Source organism: Phocoena sinus, chromosome 2, assembly GCF_008692025.1.
Source record: "Phocoena sinus isolate mPhoSin1 chromosome 2, mPhoSin1.pri, whole genome shotgun sequence".
Classification (NCBI taxonomy): domain Eukaryota; kingdom Metazoa; phylum Chordata; class Mammalia; order Artiodactyla; family Phocoenidae; genus Phocoena; species Phocoena sinus.
Window position 1 is genome coordinate 63,543,591 of NC_045764.1, and position 15,195 is coordinate 63,558,785.

At 50.6% G+C, this 15,195-nt stretch overlaps 1 protein-coding gene across 1 annotated transcript in view; it reads left to right on the forward strand.

Annotated features, from left to right (window-relative positions):
• Positions 1-1,910: 1,910 nt before the first annotated feature.
• Positions 1,911-15,195, forward strand: part of CELF6 (CUGBP Elav-like family member 6) — a 32,117-nt gene continuing 18,832 nt past the window's right edge. Inside the window, exons 1-3 of the mRNA XM_032624161.1 lie at positions 1,911-2,172; positions 5,915-5,997; positions 15,013-15,061. Of these exons, the coding sequence (XP_032480052.1) occupies positions 1,911-2,172; positions 5,915-5,997; positions 15,013-15,061 (394 nt within the window). The remainder of the gene's footprint in view (positions 2,173-5,914; positions 5,998-15,012; positions 15,062-15,195) is intronic.

Consider the following 15,195-nt stretch of genomic DNA (forward strand, 5'->3'; position numbering starts at 1 on the left):
TACAGAGTATGTTCTCTGACCACAATGGATTCAAAAAATCAGTAACAGAAAGATAACAGGAAAATCTCCAAACACTTGGAAACTAAACAATACACTTATAAATAAAATGAGGACGTTTCAAAGAAATTTTTAAAAATACATCAAGCTCAGTGAAAATGAAATGTTCTGGCAACCCATTCCATAATCAGGTAATTACAAGGAGTAACTTTTATTAAAAGTCAAAAAAGAATTTTAAAAAATCAGTTTATTTTTGAATTTGAATTGTTGTAAGAACATTTTATTGATTCCAGTTGCTACTGCTGCTCTTGAGCAGTTTCTTAGAATAGTCAATGGAATTGACAGGTTAGCAATTTTACTGAAAGAAGGCAAGAAAAAATTAATGAAATAAACATATAATTTATTGTATTACTTCTCTGAACATCACTGACCCATCAAGAGAATACTCAGACATGAGCAAGAGTAATAGAATTCTATCAGGTCTGATAGTTTGCCAACTTTCAGTCATATAAAAACAGCTTTACACATTTTTTTTTTTTTTTTTTTTTTTTTGCGGTATGCGGGCCTTGCGGCCTCTCCCGTTTCGGAGCACAGGCTCCGGACGCGCAGGCTCAGCAGCCATGGCTCACGGGCCCAGCCGCTCCGCGGCACGTGGGATCCTCCCGGACCGGGGCACGAAACCGCGTCCCCCGCATCGGCAGGCGGACCCCCAACCACTGCGCCACCAGGGAAGCCCTTTACACATATTTTTCATTTTTATTATGAAAGTGTATTTGTGGAAATAAGAAGTGAACATATTTTATTTAACCAATTGTAACTTGATTTATATCTTTTAAATATTTAGATACACAGTATGTCTGTTTTTCATTTCTTCTCTTGCCCTGGGCCCAGCAGATGTTAGGGGTGGGCCTGATCCTAACCTCCTTGACCCTCAGACCCTCAGCTTCCTTTTCCGGAAAAGGAAAATAACACTCCTGAGCTCACGAATTCGGATGAACTAGGCACCTGAGCAAATATGGCTAATGTAAGTTCCCTCACTCTCCTGAGGAGGAATTCATGTTCTAGGAGTGTTTTGGAGTCTTTGTTTTGTTTTTCTTTATTTAAAATTTTATTTTTATTTTTTGGGGTATGCAAGGGAGTCTTGTGGGTAAGGAAGTGGTTGAAAACACCGAAGGGAGAGTTGTGTGATAGGGCGGGGTGGGATCCGCTCCGAGGAACTGGCTTTGGTAGTGGGAATGGAGAAGAGGAATCCCCATCCGCCCCCGCAGGAAACGCTCCAGTGATTGGAGGTGTGTGTGCTTGTGTGTGCCGGTGTGTGAGGAGGGGGTTAGCTCTGACTCCCGCAGACATCACCACGCATGACGAAGCTACTTCCCCTCACGCGGTCCAAGGCGCACACGCGCGATCCACGGCCACGCCTGCACACACTCGACACACACAGTGTAACCGAGGGTCCGGTTGCCATGGCGAGCAGGAGCGCGAGAGCCCTGCCGCCCCGCCCGCCCCCGGCCGAGCCCGGTCAACTCCATCTCTGATTGGCCGCTGCTTCCTTATTATGCAAATCATTTGCGTAGACCCGGCGGCCAGCTGCCTTACGTCATCAAACACTGGGGCTGGGGCTCGGGGCTCAGCTCCGGGAGAGCTCGGGCGGGAGCCCAGAGAGCGAGGCGCGGGGACCTGAAGCTAGACCCCAGCATCCCGCCGCTTCGGCCCGGGCCTGCCCCGCCCCCTGCCCCGCCCTTTTCCAGCCCGCCCCACCCTTTCTACGCCCCTCCATCCGGACCCCGCCCCCGGTGCAGCCCCCCGCCCTCGCTGCCCGTGTCCCGCCCCCTCCCCCCCTGGCCCTCGCCACTGGTCCAGGGAGGGGACGGCGGGACAGGCGGGACCGGCGGGAGGGCGGACCGGGCGGGGATATGGCCGCGGCGCCCGGAGGGTCTGCGCCGCCCGCCGGCCCCGGCCCGCGCCTGGGTTTCAGCACCGCGGACAGCGGCGTCGGCATGAGCGGGCTAAACCCGGGTCCTGCCGTGCCCATGAAGGACCACGACGCCATCAAGCTCTTCGTGGGGCAGATCCCGAGGGGCTTGGACGAGCAAGACCTCAAGCCGCTGTTCGAGGAGTTCGGCCGCATCTACGAGCTGACGGTGCTGAAGGACCGGCTCACCGGCCTCCACAAAGGTGCGCGGGGTCAGCCCAGCCCAGCCCAGCCCAGCCCAGCCCTGCCCAGCCCTGCCCAGCCCCATTCCGATTAGAGTGCGGCCCAGCCCAAATCCCAGCCTCAACCCCAGCCCCAACCCTAGCCCTATCTAGAGCCAGTCCAACACCAGTCTAATACCAGCCCACTTCAGCCCAGTCTTCTTCCCAGATCACAGAACCCCCAACCCAGAATTTTCTCTCTGACATCCTCCCTCTGATCATCACTCTGGTCCCGACATGTACTCCACTCTAAACTCCAACTCCCTTCTCTTCACGTCTCACATCGCAACACTCCTCGCCTTTCAGCTGGACTTCCCTCTATCTCTCCCATCAGACATCTCAAATCCTGGAATTTGGAAACTTATTCCACCTTCTAGGTCTCTGACACCTTCAATCTCCCAAACCCTGGACCCAATCATTCCTGAACCACCATCCCTCCACCCCCATCTGGGGCCACCCCACTCAGGCCTAACCACCTTCACACACATTTTGGGCTTGCACCCCTCATTCTGGCATCCAAGACCAGTCAACCCCCAGAACCTTCTTTTGATTCACACTGCCAACCTAAAATCTCACAGACACAAACTCTCCGCTTCTTCAGAACCCATGCCTGTCTAAGTCACAAAATCCAATTCCCCTCCCAGGAGGCTCTCAGCACCAAATTCCGCCTTCATGCTTAACAATAGCCCCAATCTCTCCTACTCCCATCCAGAATCCCACCACTGTCTTCCTTTTCTGATTTGAGTCCAGAACTCTGATCTCAGCTGGGAACTCCAGCCACCTTGTGCCCCCTCATCTCAGGCTTCTTCTCAGCTGAACCTACACTTCTTTTACCCTCTAATCTTCCCACTCCTGTAACACATATTTGTCCCTTCCCAATCCTCTTTATGGCCTCCTGCTTTCCCTCCCTCACAGGGTGGTCCTGGACCAGAGCCTGTGGACCAGAGCCTCAGGGTGGGTCAGGTTTAAGAGGCAGAAAGGGGTCTTCTCCCTGCCTTTGCTAGAGAGAGACGCATCAGGTCCTATCCAGCCACACCCCTTTCCTCCTGTAGGAATAGGGAGGAGGCTTGTTTACATGCAGAAAAGTCTGTCCAGGCTGGGCTGGAGTAAGAGAGCCAGAGACACATTCATACATGGGCAGGGGAAGGAAATTATTTCAGAAGAAACACCTTTTTCTCTCCCCACCTTCACCATGCTGCAGTTTCAGGGTTTGGGGAGTGGGGGAGGGTCCCCAACTATCCTCCGTGATCTTTCCAGGAGAGAAGTGGTGGGTCCTGGGTAACAGTTAAATGTACTTTCCTAAGGGCTAAGAGCTGGAAACAGGCTGCCACCTTTTCAACTCAGAGGCTTTGGAGAGTTCCTAGGCACACTAACATAGAGACTCCAGGAAAATGCCCATAGAAGATTTGCGAGCAGCTATGAAGCAGTGCATCTTCCACCCTCCTGGGTGGGGTCATTTTTAGAGGGGCATGAAATGACAAGACCATACCATCCAGATTCCTTCTAACACAGTCCAGCTGCCCAGCTGTACATCCATCCATAGCAATTTATTTTCTTATTTTCTAGACATTTATTTCAGTATGAAAGTACAAGCTAATCTTTCTGAGCCATCTGTACAGTAAGGGAAGTGTATAGAATACCTTTAATTCTCACTCAAACACCATCGGAGTCTCTGAACTGTTCCCTCATCCTTTCTCTCTTTCTCTCTACACTTAGTTATTCTTCCTGGTTTTTTTTCATTCATCTGTCCTTCAAGCCATGCTTCTCTGTCTTTTTATCCCTCATTCTTCCACTCCCTTTCCCAGGTAGTCACACAGGGCTCCTTTAGGCAGCAACTAGGCCCTCGAGCCTTTCTGAGAGGCCCCCAGCCCTGCCCAGTTCTGACATCAGCTAATATGGCTTGGTGGCAGTAGATGGAACAGAGATGTAAGCGGAATCAGGTGTTTGGTGATTTATCCCCAAACCAACCCACAGCTCTTGAAGGCAGGGTTGCCTTGCAAGATCACTGAGGAGGGTCTCCAAGTCAACATATTCTCCACCTTCTCCCCAGCAACAGTGATGTCCAAAAGCCGGGGTGACTCGTTTTCTTTTTGATGGCTGAGTACCACGGGGGGCAGCCATAGTGCTTTTAAAACAAGCTCAGCCTAGGAGTTTGGAGATTCCAAACCCTATCCTGCCACTTGTATACTCTCTGGGCTTCAGTTTCCCTATTGATATGATAAGAGTTTGTCCCAGGAGTTTTCTAAGGTCACTTTAACCCAATGAATGGCAGATATCCGCCCACCTTAAGAGGGCAACCACATAGGAGACATTGGAGAAAATGTTCCCATTTGCCTTTGAAGTCTGCTGAGTTCTAAGTGGAAAACTGCACCACACTCCTAATGGCTTCCCACATCCACTTTCTCTTCCTTCAGTCTTTCTCCTTCCTACACTCAGAAGGCGGTTTTTGAAAACACAGACCTAATGTCACAACCCTTTAGTGGCTCTCCACTGTTCTTAGGAAAAAGTTCAAAATCCAGACTGAGGTTATAGATGAGCTGATCCCTGCACACCCCACTGGCCACTCTGCCCCTAAGTTACCAATCTCCAACCATACTAGCCTTCCATCCATTTCCCCAACACACTGAATTCTTCACTCAGTCATCATATGTACTATTCTCTCTGTTTGAAATAATCGCCACACTTTTTGTTACCTCATTAACACCCTTTTGTTATTGAGAATTCAGTGTGTTCTTTGAGACATTCCTCAACCTTGTGGAGTTAGATACATCCCCCTCATGATCCTTTACATGATCCCCCTTAAGGCAGGAAATGTATCTGTCTTGTTGCCATTTTACCTTCAAGCCCTCATAATGTCCCACCATAATAAGTATTCAATAAATCTTTTCTGAATGAGTGAGTGCTCAATGACTTTTGGAAAGGAAGAAATCTTGGCCCTGTGCTTCTTAGCAGGCTACAGGTTCTGAGGCTGGACAAAGAGAGGGTAGGACTGATCCTTTGGCTCAACCCCGACTCCTTCTCTCCCCTGTATCTACTGGTTCTTTTAGAGAAGTCAAATTTGGGGCACAATAACTATTTAAGAGGCCCTATCTTGAAGTCCTGGGAGAGCTGACAGATCAAGTTCCTTGGATAGGATTGGAAGTCCCTAGAAGCTCCTACCCATAGGACACCCTTAAACCAGTCCCATCTTCCAAGCCCCAAAATTATCCCTTCCTCAGACTCAAACTAGGAGGAGGTGTTAGTAAGGAGTTCTGGGGTCCTGGGGTCCCAAGCTTTCTCCTCCTCTTCTGTCTCCTCCCATCTGAAACTGAGTTGGGAAGGAATTGAGGCTGATTCTGAGAGACTTTGGGAGTATGAATCCAAAAAGGAAAGGGGAGGCTGGGGTTAAAGCTGAAGGCAAAGCTGCTTAGGGAGGTCTAACCCTAACAGGATTTATGGCCGGAGTTGGGAGGGGAGATGTGGGATTGTATTAGCATGTGACTGGGTGTGGGTACACATGTTCCGTAGGCAAGAGGCCACGAGCAATTGAGAAGGAGCCAGAGCCTGGGACACAGGCACACGAAGCCCCTCCCTTCAGAGAAGGTGGGAGGCAGAGAAGCCTTCTCAGAAGTAGTGTCCTTGTTTAAAGGAGAGTGGCTTTGAGTTTGTCAACTTAATGGGGTCTTTCCAGGAAGAGTATCTGGGGGTTTCGGGAAACCCCCTGAGCCAGCCTCTTCCTCCCCAGGCTGTGCCTTCCTCACCTACTGCGCCCGGGACTCTGCTCTCAAGGCCCAGAGTGCACTGCACGAGCAGAAGACCCTGCCAGGGGTAAGTCCACCAGGGTTGGTGGGGGCGGGAATCACCTCAGGCTGGGGACATAGGCCCTATGTGCATGCCAAAGCAGCATATAGGGGCTGGGCTGGGACCAGGAACTAGAAGAAGAGTCATCTTTCCAGGAGAGGACTTACCTGTACCCTTAACAGCTACAGGTTATGTGTTATGTTCAGTCTTCTGGTCCAAAGAAACGGGCTCAAGACTCTTGGGCTAAGTGTACCACGCCCATAGTTAGGGAAGGCATTACTGTTGTGAGCTATGCTAGAGTTTGTCCATGTTGGCTAAAATCATGATTTTTAGGTGTCATTTGTCACTGGTGTGAGCATATATGCAGATACATGGAGGAGAGGCTCTGCTGGTCTGGAATCCCACTTCCTCCAGTTCTAGGGTCCTTGATGGCACTTCCCTCTGGTCCTCTTCCTGTAATGTTTTTTGGGGTGTCTTGACTCACCAAGATTGCTTTCCCTCCACACCCCAAACACGTAGCTAAAGTTAAGAGAGATCTGATTCCACAGGGAGCTAGGCTACTGTGTATCAGTGGCACTTGATATGGCCTTGGCTAATGGCTAATCACTGGACAAAAGGCAAAGTGGGACCTACTGTGGAAGGAAGAAAGTGGTGATTGTTAGGAACTAGTGTGGCTTCACCAAGAGCAAGTCATACTACACAGCCTCATTCTTTCTTGTCCAAGGAGTGATATGTCTAGAACAAGAATGCTATTCAAATGTCCCAGGCAGGCCAAACATGGGACACATATCCACTTCCAGGCGTCAGATTTAAGAGGGTCATTAGCCTACCATAAAGATACTAGGATGGGATGGGAACATAAAATATATCATGGAATGATAATTTGAAGAATTGGGGACATTTAGCTGGAGAAAATAGGGTTTAGTGGGGGCTGCAATAGGGAGGCATCATAACATAATAATTAAGAATACTAGTTTTTTGAGACTCACAGACTGGATTTGAATCCCAGCTCTGCCATTTACCACTTCTGTGTCTTCAGATACATTACTAGAAAATTTCCTCATCTATAAGGAGTAGGTTATACTAACACTTAGCTCTCTGGACTATTGTGAGGATTCACTGAGGCTTAGCAAGTGCCTGGCACAGAGTAAGATCTTGATACATATTACTGTTGGGGCGGGTAACCGCTTTCACATCCTGAAGAGGGATTTGGTTTCCTATGGGTGGCCTCACAGAGCAGTGGGGTATAAAGAACAGATGCGCTAATTTCAGCTCCATGTAAAGAAGTCATTTCTCTGCATTGGAGCTCTCCAGCAATAACGCAGGCTTTACTTAGAGCCGATCAGGCTGTTATCGGGGTGTCAGATCCTAGAACCAATCCTTGTAATTGAAGGAACTTGAGCCTCGCTCTTGAAGACTCAGTGTCAAGTTAACACTAACTTATCACCCTCCCCAATCCTCTGTATGCAGGCTCTGGAGTCAGACAGACCTGGGTGTCGATCCAGGCCCCACCACTCACTGACTCTATGACCTTGAGCAAGTCTTTATCTCTCTAAGCCTAAGCTTCCTCCTCTGTGAAATTGAACTTGTAGGGTTGTTATAATAATTAAATGAACTAAGTCATGTAAAGTGCTTAACACAGATCTTGGCAGACAATCAGTACTCAATACAGGTTAGCTGGTGGTAGTAGTAGTAGTAGTGGTGGTGGTAGTAACAGCAGCATTACTAGGAGTAATAGTAGAAGTCATTACTCATCCAACCTTGGGAGTAAATGACTTCTGTCACTAGAATTGAGTCAATGATACGAACAGTAACACTCCACATGGGAAACATCATGGTAAAGGTGCAGAGACAAGAGGAACAGATGGGTGTGAAATGAGGCTGGGAGTGTAGAGGAGGGGGACCTCATGTGAGCAGGGGCCAGACCAGAAAGAAGATCCACAGAGGGCAGTGGCTGAAGAGGAAACTTTGAACTCCAGGCTGAGGGGTTTGGACTTTATCCTGAAAGCAAATGAAAGGCACTGAAAAAATTAATATGAACTTTGGGAGAACAAATCCCCTCCTTAGGGACTTCCCTGGTGGTCCAGTGGTAAAGAATCCGTCTTGCAATGCAGGGGATGCCAGTTCAATCCCTGGTCGGGGAACTAAGATCCTACATGCCGCGGGGCAACTAAGCCTGCACGCCACAGCTAGAGAGAAGCCCGTGCACCAGAACAAAGAGCCTGTGCACTGCAACGAAAGATCCCGTGTGCCGCCAACTAAGACCTGATGCAGCCAATAAATATTAAAAAAAAAAAAAAATCCCCTCCTCAACCAGCCACAGGGCTCCACAAGAGATGGGGTACCTGGGGTACTCTATGAGGCTGAGGGCACCTGAGATAAGGACAGTGAAGCCCTATACTACTGGGACAATTTCTGGGAGAAAAAAGAGAAATAATAATAACTAACATATATTGATACCAGACAGTGTTCCTAGCACTTTCCAGGTTCAAATTCATTTAATCCTCTATGAAGAAGGTATTGTTATTGGCATTCCCATTTTACAGGTGAGGAAACTGAGTCATAGAAAACAAGTGACTTGCCCAAGGTCATGTAGCTACTAATGGGAAGATGTGGGCTTTGAATGCAAGTAGTCTGGCTCCAGAACTCATTCACTTAACCACTGCACTGTTACCTGAGCCAAGCTGGTGGCAGATAGGGGTCTAAAGTTCTGGAGGGGATGGTGACTGGGTACATCTGCCCCCTCTCACCCTTTCATCTACAGGCTTCAAACATGGCCTGACTTCCTCTTGTACTGCCAGGATTGGCTTATTCACCCTCCTCAGCTTAACAAAGTGAAAATTAATATTTAATTATTCTCCTAAATGAAAATCGATGGCCCTGTTGGCCAGCCCCAGCAATGGCCGGGTCATCAATCTTTCCTCTGGGCCTGCCAGGGGCAGCAGTAGCTTTAGTCACCTGGCCTCAGGCCCACCAGCATGGAGAGGAGGGTGCCCAGCTCTCTGTAGGCACTGGGTCCTGGGCACACCTGCCATCTGCTGGAGAAGCAGGGACAACACTTCAATCTGGACTCTGACTGGAGGCAGGCAGGACTGTCGCTGTGGGACTAGGAAAGGCTGTGTCAAACCTAAAGAGAAAGCCTGAACCGCTAGGAGAAATTTCATGTTATCTGCTGGACTGGGACCTCCCCTCGGCCCCCCTCCACGAGCTCCCTGCTAATTTCTGTCACCTATCAAAGCTTGACTCCCTACTCAGGACTTCCTTCAAACCTCAGTGGTCTGTCCCATCTTCTACAGCTTCTTCCCCATGAAGCTAGAGTTACTTCTTTCAGCCTCACTTTAGGCTCCAGAATCCACCTGAAGAAAGTGAGGCCCAACCTCAGCCCCACCTTCTGGGATTCAGAAGGTTCCCTCCTGCCCCCGCACTTGTCTCCCTCCATGTTCATGCTCTCCTTTCCCCTGGGCATCCATCCCTTCAAACACCATGAAGGAGACAGACATAACTGAGTACATTTGCTTTTGCAGGTTGTGCCTTGCACAAAACAGCTTGAGTGGAAAAGGCAAACAGGGCCTGAAATCCAGCCATGCTCTATTGACCAAGCCATGCACATTATCACAGGACTGTGTCAGCCCAGAGGAAGGGGGACATTTTTCCTAATTTGCCCACAGGGTTGCCTCTTTGTAACTCACACAAAGGCACTGTATGTGCTAGCAGCTGCCCAGTGCATGAGCTGGCGCCTTTGCCCTCAAGGAGCTTCCAGCCCAGAAATAACTTGTTGCACCTCAGTGGGGTTTAACCTCTGGGCACGTAGAAGAAGCATCGGGGTGGAGAAGGAGGAGATGCTTCACAGGCGAGATGCTGTCTGAGCTGAATCATGATCATATCATACTTCATGATGTTTGAAGGCCTAGAAACCTAAAAGACAAAAGTGTCTTCTGGAATTCTGGGGACAGTCAGGGAAAGTGCCCAGCAAAGATGTCTAAGGCTCCAAGTGAATGGAGAGTATCATGCATGTTGGGCAGCACGGGAGGCAGGACTAACAGGTTTTGGCTCCCAGTCTTAGGATCTCGGGCTTTACTGGGCAGCTTGCAATGGGGAACTGTGGGTGGATTTTGAGCAGGGAAGAGTGAGGGACTGGTACTGAAAGATCACTTTGGCTACAGCGTGAATGCTGGGGTGGAGAGGATGCAATGCTGGAGGCAGATGACCCTCTGGAAACACTTGCTGAGAGCATGTGAGTGATGATGCTGGCCTGGAGCTGGGGTTAGGGTAGGAACGGAGAGGAGAGGATGGACTTGAGAACTATTTAGGAAATCCATATAGATTCTAGAACGAATGGGACTTGGCATTGGGTTGAATTAGAGGAAGGGGGTGAGGTAGAACAAAGTACTGAAAATGGTGGTTTCCTTTTTATCTGCTCCACTCTTTCTTGCACCCATGACACCTCTCTTAGACCCATCAGTAGTCCCTTCTTTGGGGAGGTTCCAATAAGCATTCTTCCCATGGTGAGGGGAAGGGGCTGAGGGCATGAGTGCTGAGTGGAGGGAAGAGCTGTGATCAGGACAGAAGAGCGTGACGAGGGCAATGTGGACCCCAAAGGCAGGAATTTTTGGCAAGTCGAGCAGGGAGAAGGGGTAAGATCTTGCCTTCCCTGCTGCTTACAGGGGCAGAAGGCCTAGGACCCCGTACGTGTCTGTCCTGCCTCTGACCTTCTCCACTCCACTGCTTGGAGTAGGTTGTCCTCTCCTCTTTCTGACATACTCTCCCTTGATTTCCCCTCCAGGGCTGGGCCCTGAAGCAGAAATGTGCCTGGACTTGGGAAAGTCTCAGGGGAATAGGTGCTCAGCCAAGGGCAACAACTCCCGTGAGGTCCCATGACAAGTTCTTGGCCAAGGAAGCAATGCCCTCTTTTCTTCAAAGGGGAAGAGTGATTACTTGACCCCGCTTCCACATCCCTCCCCTGGCTGTGGCAGGAACGAGGCAGGGTAGGGTTGCCCAGGTAGCTCATGTGGGCAGCTCTCTTTCTCCTTTAGCCACACAGAACATACCTAAAAACCGGGTGTCCTCCCTAACCACTTCCCAGTGGAGACTGAAGGCCCAGAGCCTGGGGACCATTACTCTTCTCAACTCTGTCATCACCATCTTGGGCTCCTCCCCTGAGGACTTCCCCTGCACCTCCTAACTCCCAAATTACCAACTTCCCCAACACCTAAGCCATAAGCCTGAGAGTCAGCCAAAATTGCCTCCTCTCCCTCAGTCCCCACATCCAATAGAACTTTAGTCCAGTTCATTCTTCCTGAACATCCCCTGAATCTGTCCATTTCCTTCTGCCCTAGTCCAGGTCACCCTCACCCTCACTTGTATCACTGATCCTCCTGCCTCTAATCTTTCCCTTTCCAATCCTTTCTCTGCATAATGACAGCTCATGGGATCCTTCATAAGACAGATCCCTCCCCCACATAATATCCTTCCCTGGATCCCTATTGCCTTTGAAATACAACAAAGTCAAAGTTCCTTGTCATGGTTTTCACAACCTGCCCTGATCTGGCCCCTGCCTACCCTTCAATTCCATATCCTTCCATTTAAAACCCACACAAACAAAAACAAACAAACGAAAAATTTATTACATCTGGTGCACCTACTAAGATCTTGCCTTTGTCATTTTCACCACACCCCTTCAAGGTGGGATCCTGAGTGCCCTTTTACTAGTGTGGATACTGAGGCTCAGAGACCTTAAGGAAGTTGTCAGAGATGGAGCCAGGATTTAAACCCATGTCTATCTGACTTGGCAGCAATCTGTACTACCCTAGCTCCCTCGGTGTCAGGTGCCCACCAGAAAACTCTTGCTCCTTCAGACTTGCATCTCCCTCTCCGTACCCCAGACACCTGGAGTGTTCAGCCTCCAGCCCCACCTCTCCCACGATCTCCACATGGCCCAAATGACCCCAGTGCTGCAAGACCCAGCTCAAACCCTGCCTCCCCCATGAAACTTTCCCTGAGCCAGCCTCTCCAGCTGGAGTCAGCCTCTCCCACAGCACTTTACCTTGCACGCCTCCCAAGGTCCTGGTCCCTCTGTGCCTCGTTATTTGTGTTCATGTCTTAAGAACGGAGCTGAGTGACACAATGCAAAAATCATGGACTTCAGTGTCAGGCAGACCTGGAGGCAAATCCCAGCTCAACCACTTACCCACCATGTGATCTTGGACAAGTGATTTAACCCCCCTGAGCCTCAGCTTTCTCATCTATACTATGGGAACAATGGCACTATCTTGCAGAGTGGTTGGAAGGAATTTAGAGACAAGGTATGTAAAGTGCCCCAGGAAGGGCCTGGCACATAGTGGGCTCTCTGGAAATGGTGGCATTATCTTCCCCTCTTATACGCCGTTGAGGACAGGGTCCTAGGGTCATCGCTGTCTCCCCTGAAGGGCCCAGCCCAGGGCTCTTCACAGAGTTCTGGACATACTGGCAACATGCCCGAGTGGTAGAAAGTCTAGGTGCCCAGCCTCCGAGACCTGGACTCTGCCAGGTCCACGTGGGACATTTATGTACCACCTAATGCCCGCTCTCCATCAAACAGTGGTGGAGAGGGGGAGGGGGAAAAGGGACATCCTCCAGAGCACCGATGAGCTCCACCTCCCCAGAAACCCAGCCAGGGAGGCAGCCGCCACGGAAACCACTGCTGTTACATGTGCTCGTCACTCTAGGCTCCAGTGAGAAATTCGTAGGATCTATTTAAGAACTAATAAAATAAGGATGGTCTTGCTCACCCTCACTGCCCCCCACCCCAGGCTTCTACCCTTCTGCCACACTCCTCCCTACCTTTCCTGCACCCCCCCTTCCTGACCCCTTATCCCCTCATTTCCTTCCCATCTCCCCCAGTATTTCTCTCTTTCCTTGCCCTGTGTAGGTCTGTCTTATTCTCTCATCATTTCTGTCTTCCTATGTCTCTTCATCTCTCCCTGTGTCTCTGCTCTCCATGGCTCTGTCTTTTTTTTTTTTTTTTTTTGCTGTACGTGGGCCTCTCACTGTTGTAGCCTCTCCTGTTGCGGAGCACAGGCTCCGGACGCGCAGCCTCAGCGGCCATGGATCGCAGGCCCAGCCGCTTGGCGGCATGTGGGATCTTCCCGGACCGGGGCACGAATCCGTGTCCCCTGCATCAGCAGGCACAGTCTCAACCACTGCGCCACCAGGGAAGCCCGGCTCTGTCTCTTGGTCTCTCCTCCACAGTCACAGGTGGCCATGCCCAGGGACGGGTCCTGTCCTCCTGGTCCCTGGTGCAGGCCATCCAGACCTGTCCAGCTCGCCCTGATCTCCTTGGATTGATCTGTCACCCCTCTAGACTGCAGCCCGAGTCCTGTCGGTGTCTCGGCCCTCACCCACAGCCTGGTACACTGCAGGTGCTCCACCACCAGCGGGTGGGTGTGTAAGAGCGCGTAAGAACCTGAGCCCTGGGTGGGAGGAGGATTGCTCTGGTTCAGGCGTGGCCTGTTTTCCTTTCCTTTCCTTTTTTTTTTTAAGCCCTCCCCCCACCCCTCCCCCAAATTTGATCCAAAGGAAATTGCTCAACTGTGACTGCCAGGGTGTTACTATGGTTACTAGGTAGCACTTGTGGCTATGGTAACAGGAAGCTGCCTGTTGTCTCCGCAACGAGCACACTGGTAGGGGATGGAGTGGCCCCTGATTGGTGCAGAAGCATTGCATTTCCTGAGGGGAGGGGGTCAGATCATCACCTTCTCAGGCCAGATGGCCATCAGTACCCCTTCCTCCATGAACAGGAAGGCTGCTCTTCTTTCCTTCCGGCACTCAGCTGTCTGCCCCCCAACAATAATTCCTCACATCCTACGCATCCAGCTCTTGGCTGTTTACAAAGACCTTTTGCATCCCCATTATGTCATGTGATCCCCACAACACCCATGAGAGGAAGGTGAGATGGGGATTCAATCGTGAATTCTCTCAGGGTGGTTGGGGGATGGGAGTGGGTGGGGTATATATGGAAATCACCTAGGAGCGTTTACAAATTATACAATCCCCCAACTTAAGAGTCTGATATGGTACCCAGGTGATTCTTATCTACCCCTGATCAGGGAACCCCTGAATTAGAAGGTGAAATTGGTTGGTGGGGGAGGGTATGGAGGGAGGAGTCAAGCTGCTTTCCTGGTTTATAGCCTGGATGACTGGATCAGGTTTGGGCAAAAAGATAAGCTCTGGTTTGGGTGTGTTGAGTGGAAGGTGCCAGTGGACTTTCTAGGCGGGGTGTCCGGCAAGAAGCTGGGCACATGGGTCTGAAGCTCAGGAGGGAGGTAAAGGCTGGAGACGCAGAGCTCTGAGTCATCACTGTGGGGACAGGAGCTGAGGCTGTGGGTTTGGATGAGATTAGCCAGGAAAAAAGGGAAGAGTGGGATGAGTAGGGCCAAGGATGGTGCCCTGGAGAACTCCAGCATCCTCAGGGGAAGGGGTCCCAGGGAGGGGACTGAGAGGGTGAGGGTAGAAACTGTGGTGACATAGAAGCTTGGGGAAGGTTTTTCTCATTTGACAAGTTGAATCTGAGAGAGGATGGCTTACTCGAAGTCATACAACCATTAAATGGCAGAATTGGGGATAGATGGCCCTAAATCTGATTCCCAGATTGTTTAATCTAAGTGACACATAGAAGTATATTCTCAGTTTTAGACACAGAACACACATCTGCCCTCCTACCCAATTCCTCGCACCCAAAGCCTTTAAGGAAGTCCAGGAGCCAGAGGGACAGGCCGCACATGGTCCCTACACAGAGCCAAGGCAGGAGAATCTTTTTGACCCCCACAGTCCCTCCTCTGCTTGCCCCTGAGCTTCCTATCGCCTAATCCTTCAGGCTTCAGCACCTTCTAAATTCCTGCCTTTAAGGGATGAATCTTGGAGAAAATCTATAATCCCTGTGTGAGAGTGGTGGGGTGTAGAGTTCAAAGGGGTGAGGGGTTAGATCCTGAGGAGTCCAGGGGTGGAGAAGCCGGGGCAGGGCCAGGCAGTCACGCTGACTAGGTGTGTTGGTCCGATGTCTTTCAGATGAATCGTCCCATCCAAGTGAAGCCGGCTGCCAGTGAGGGCCGAGGAGGTAACTTGCCTGCCTGCCGAATCTCAGGGTATCATCCATGTCGGGGATGGTGGGCCCACTTCTGGAGTCAGGCCTACCTAGGGTTTATTACTAGAGCCTCCCTGGGTAAGGGGGGCAACTAGGGAGGGACCAGA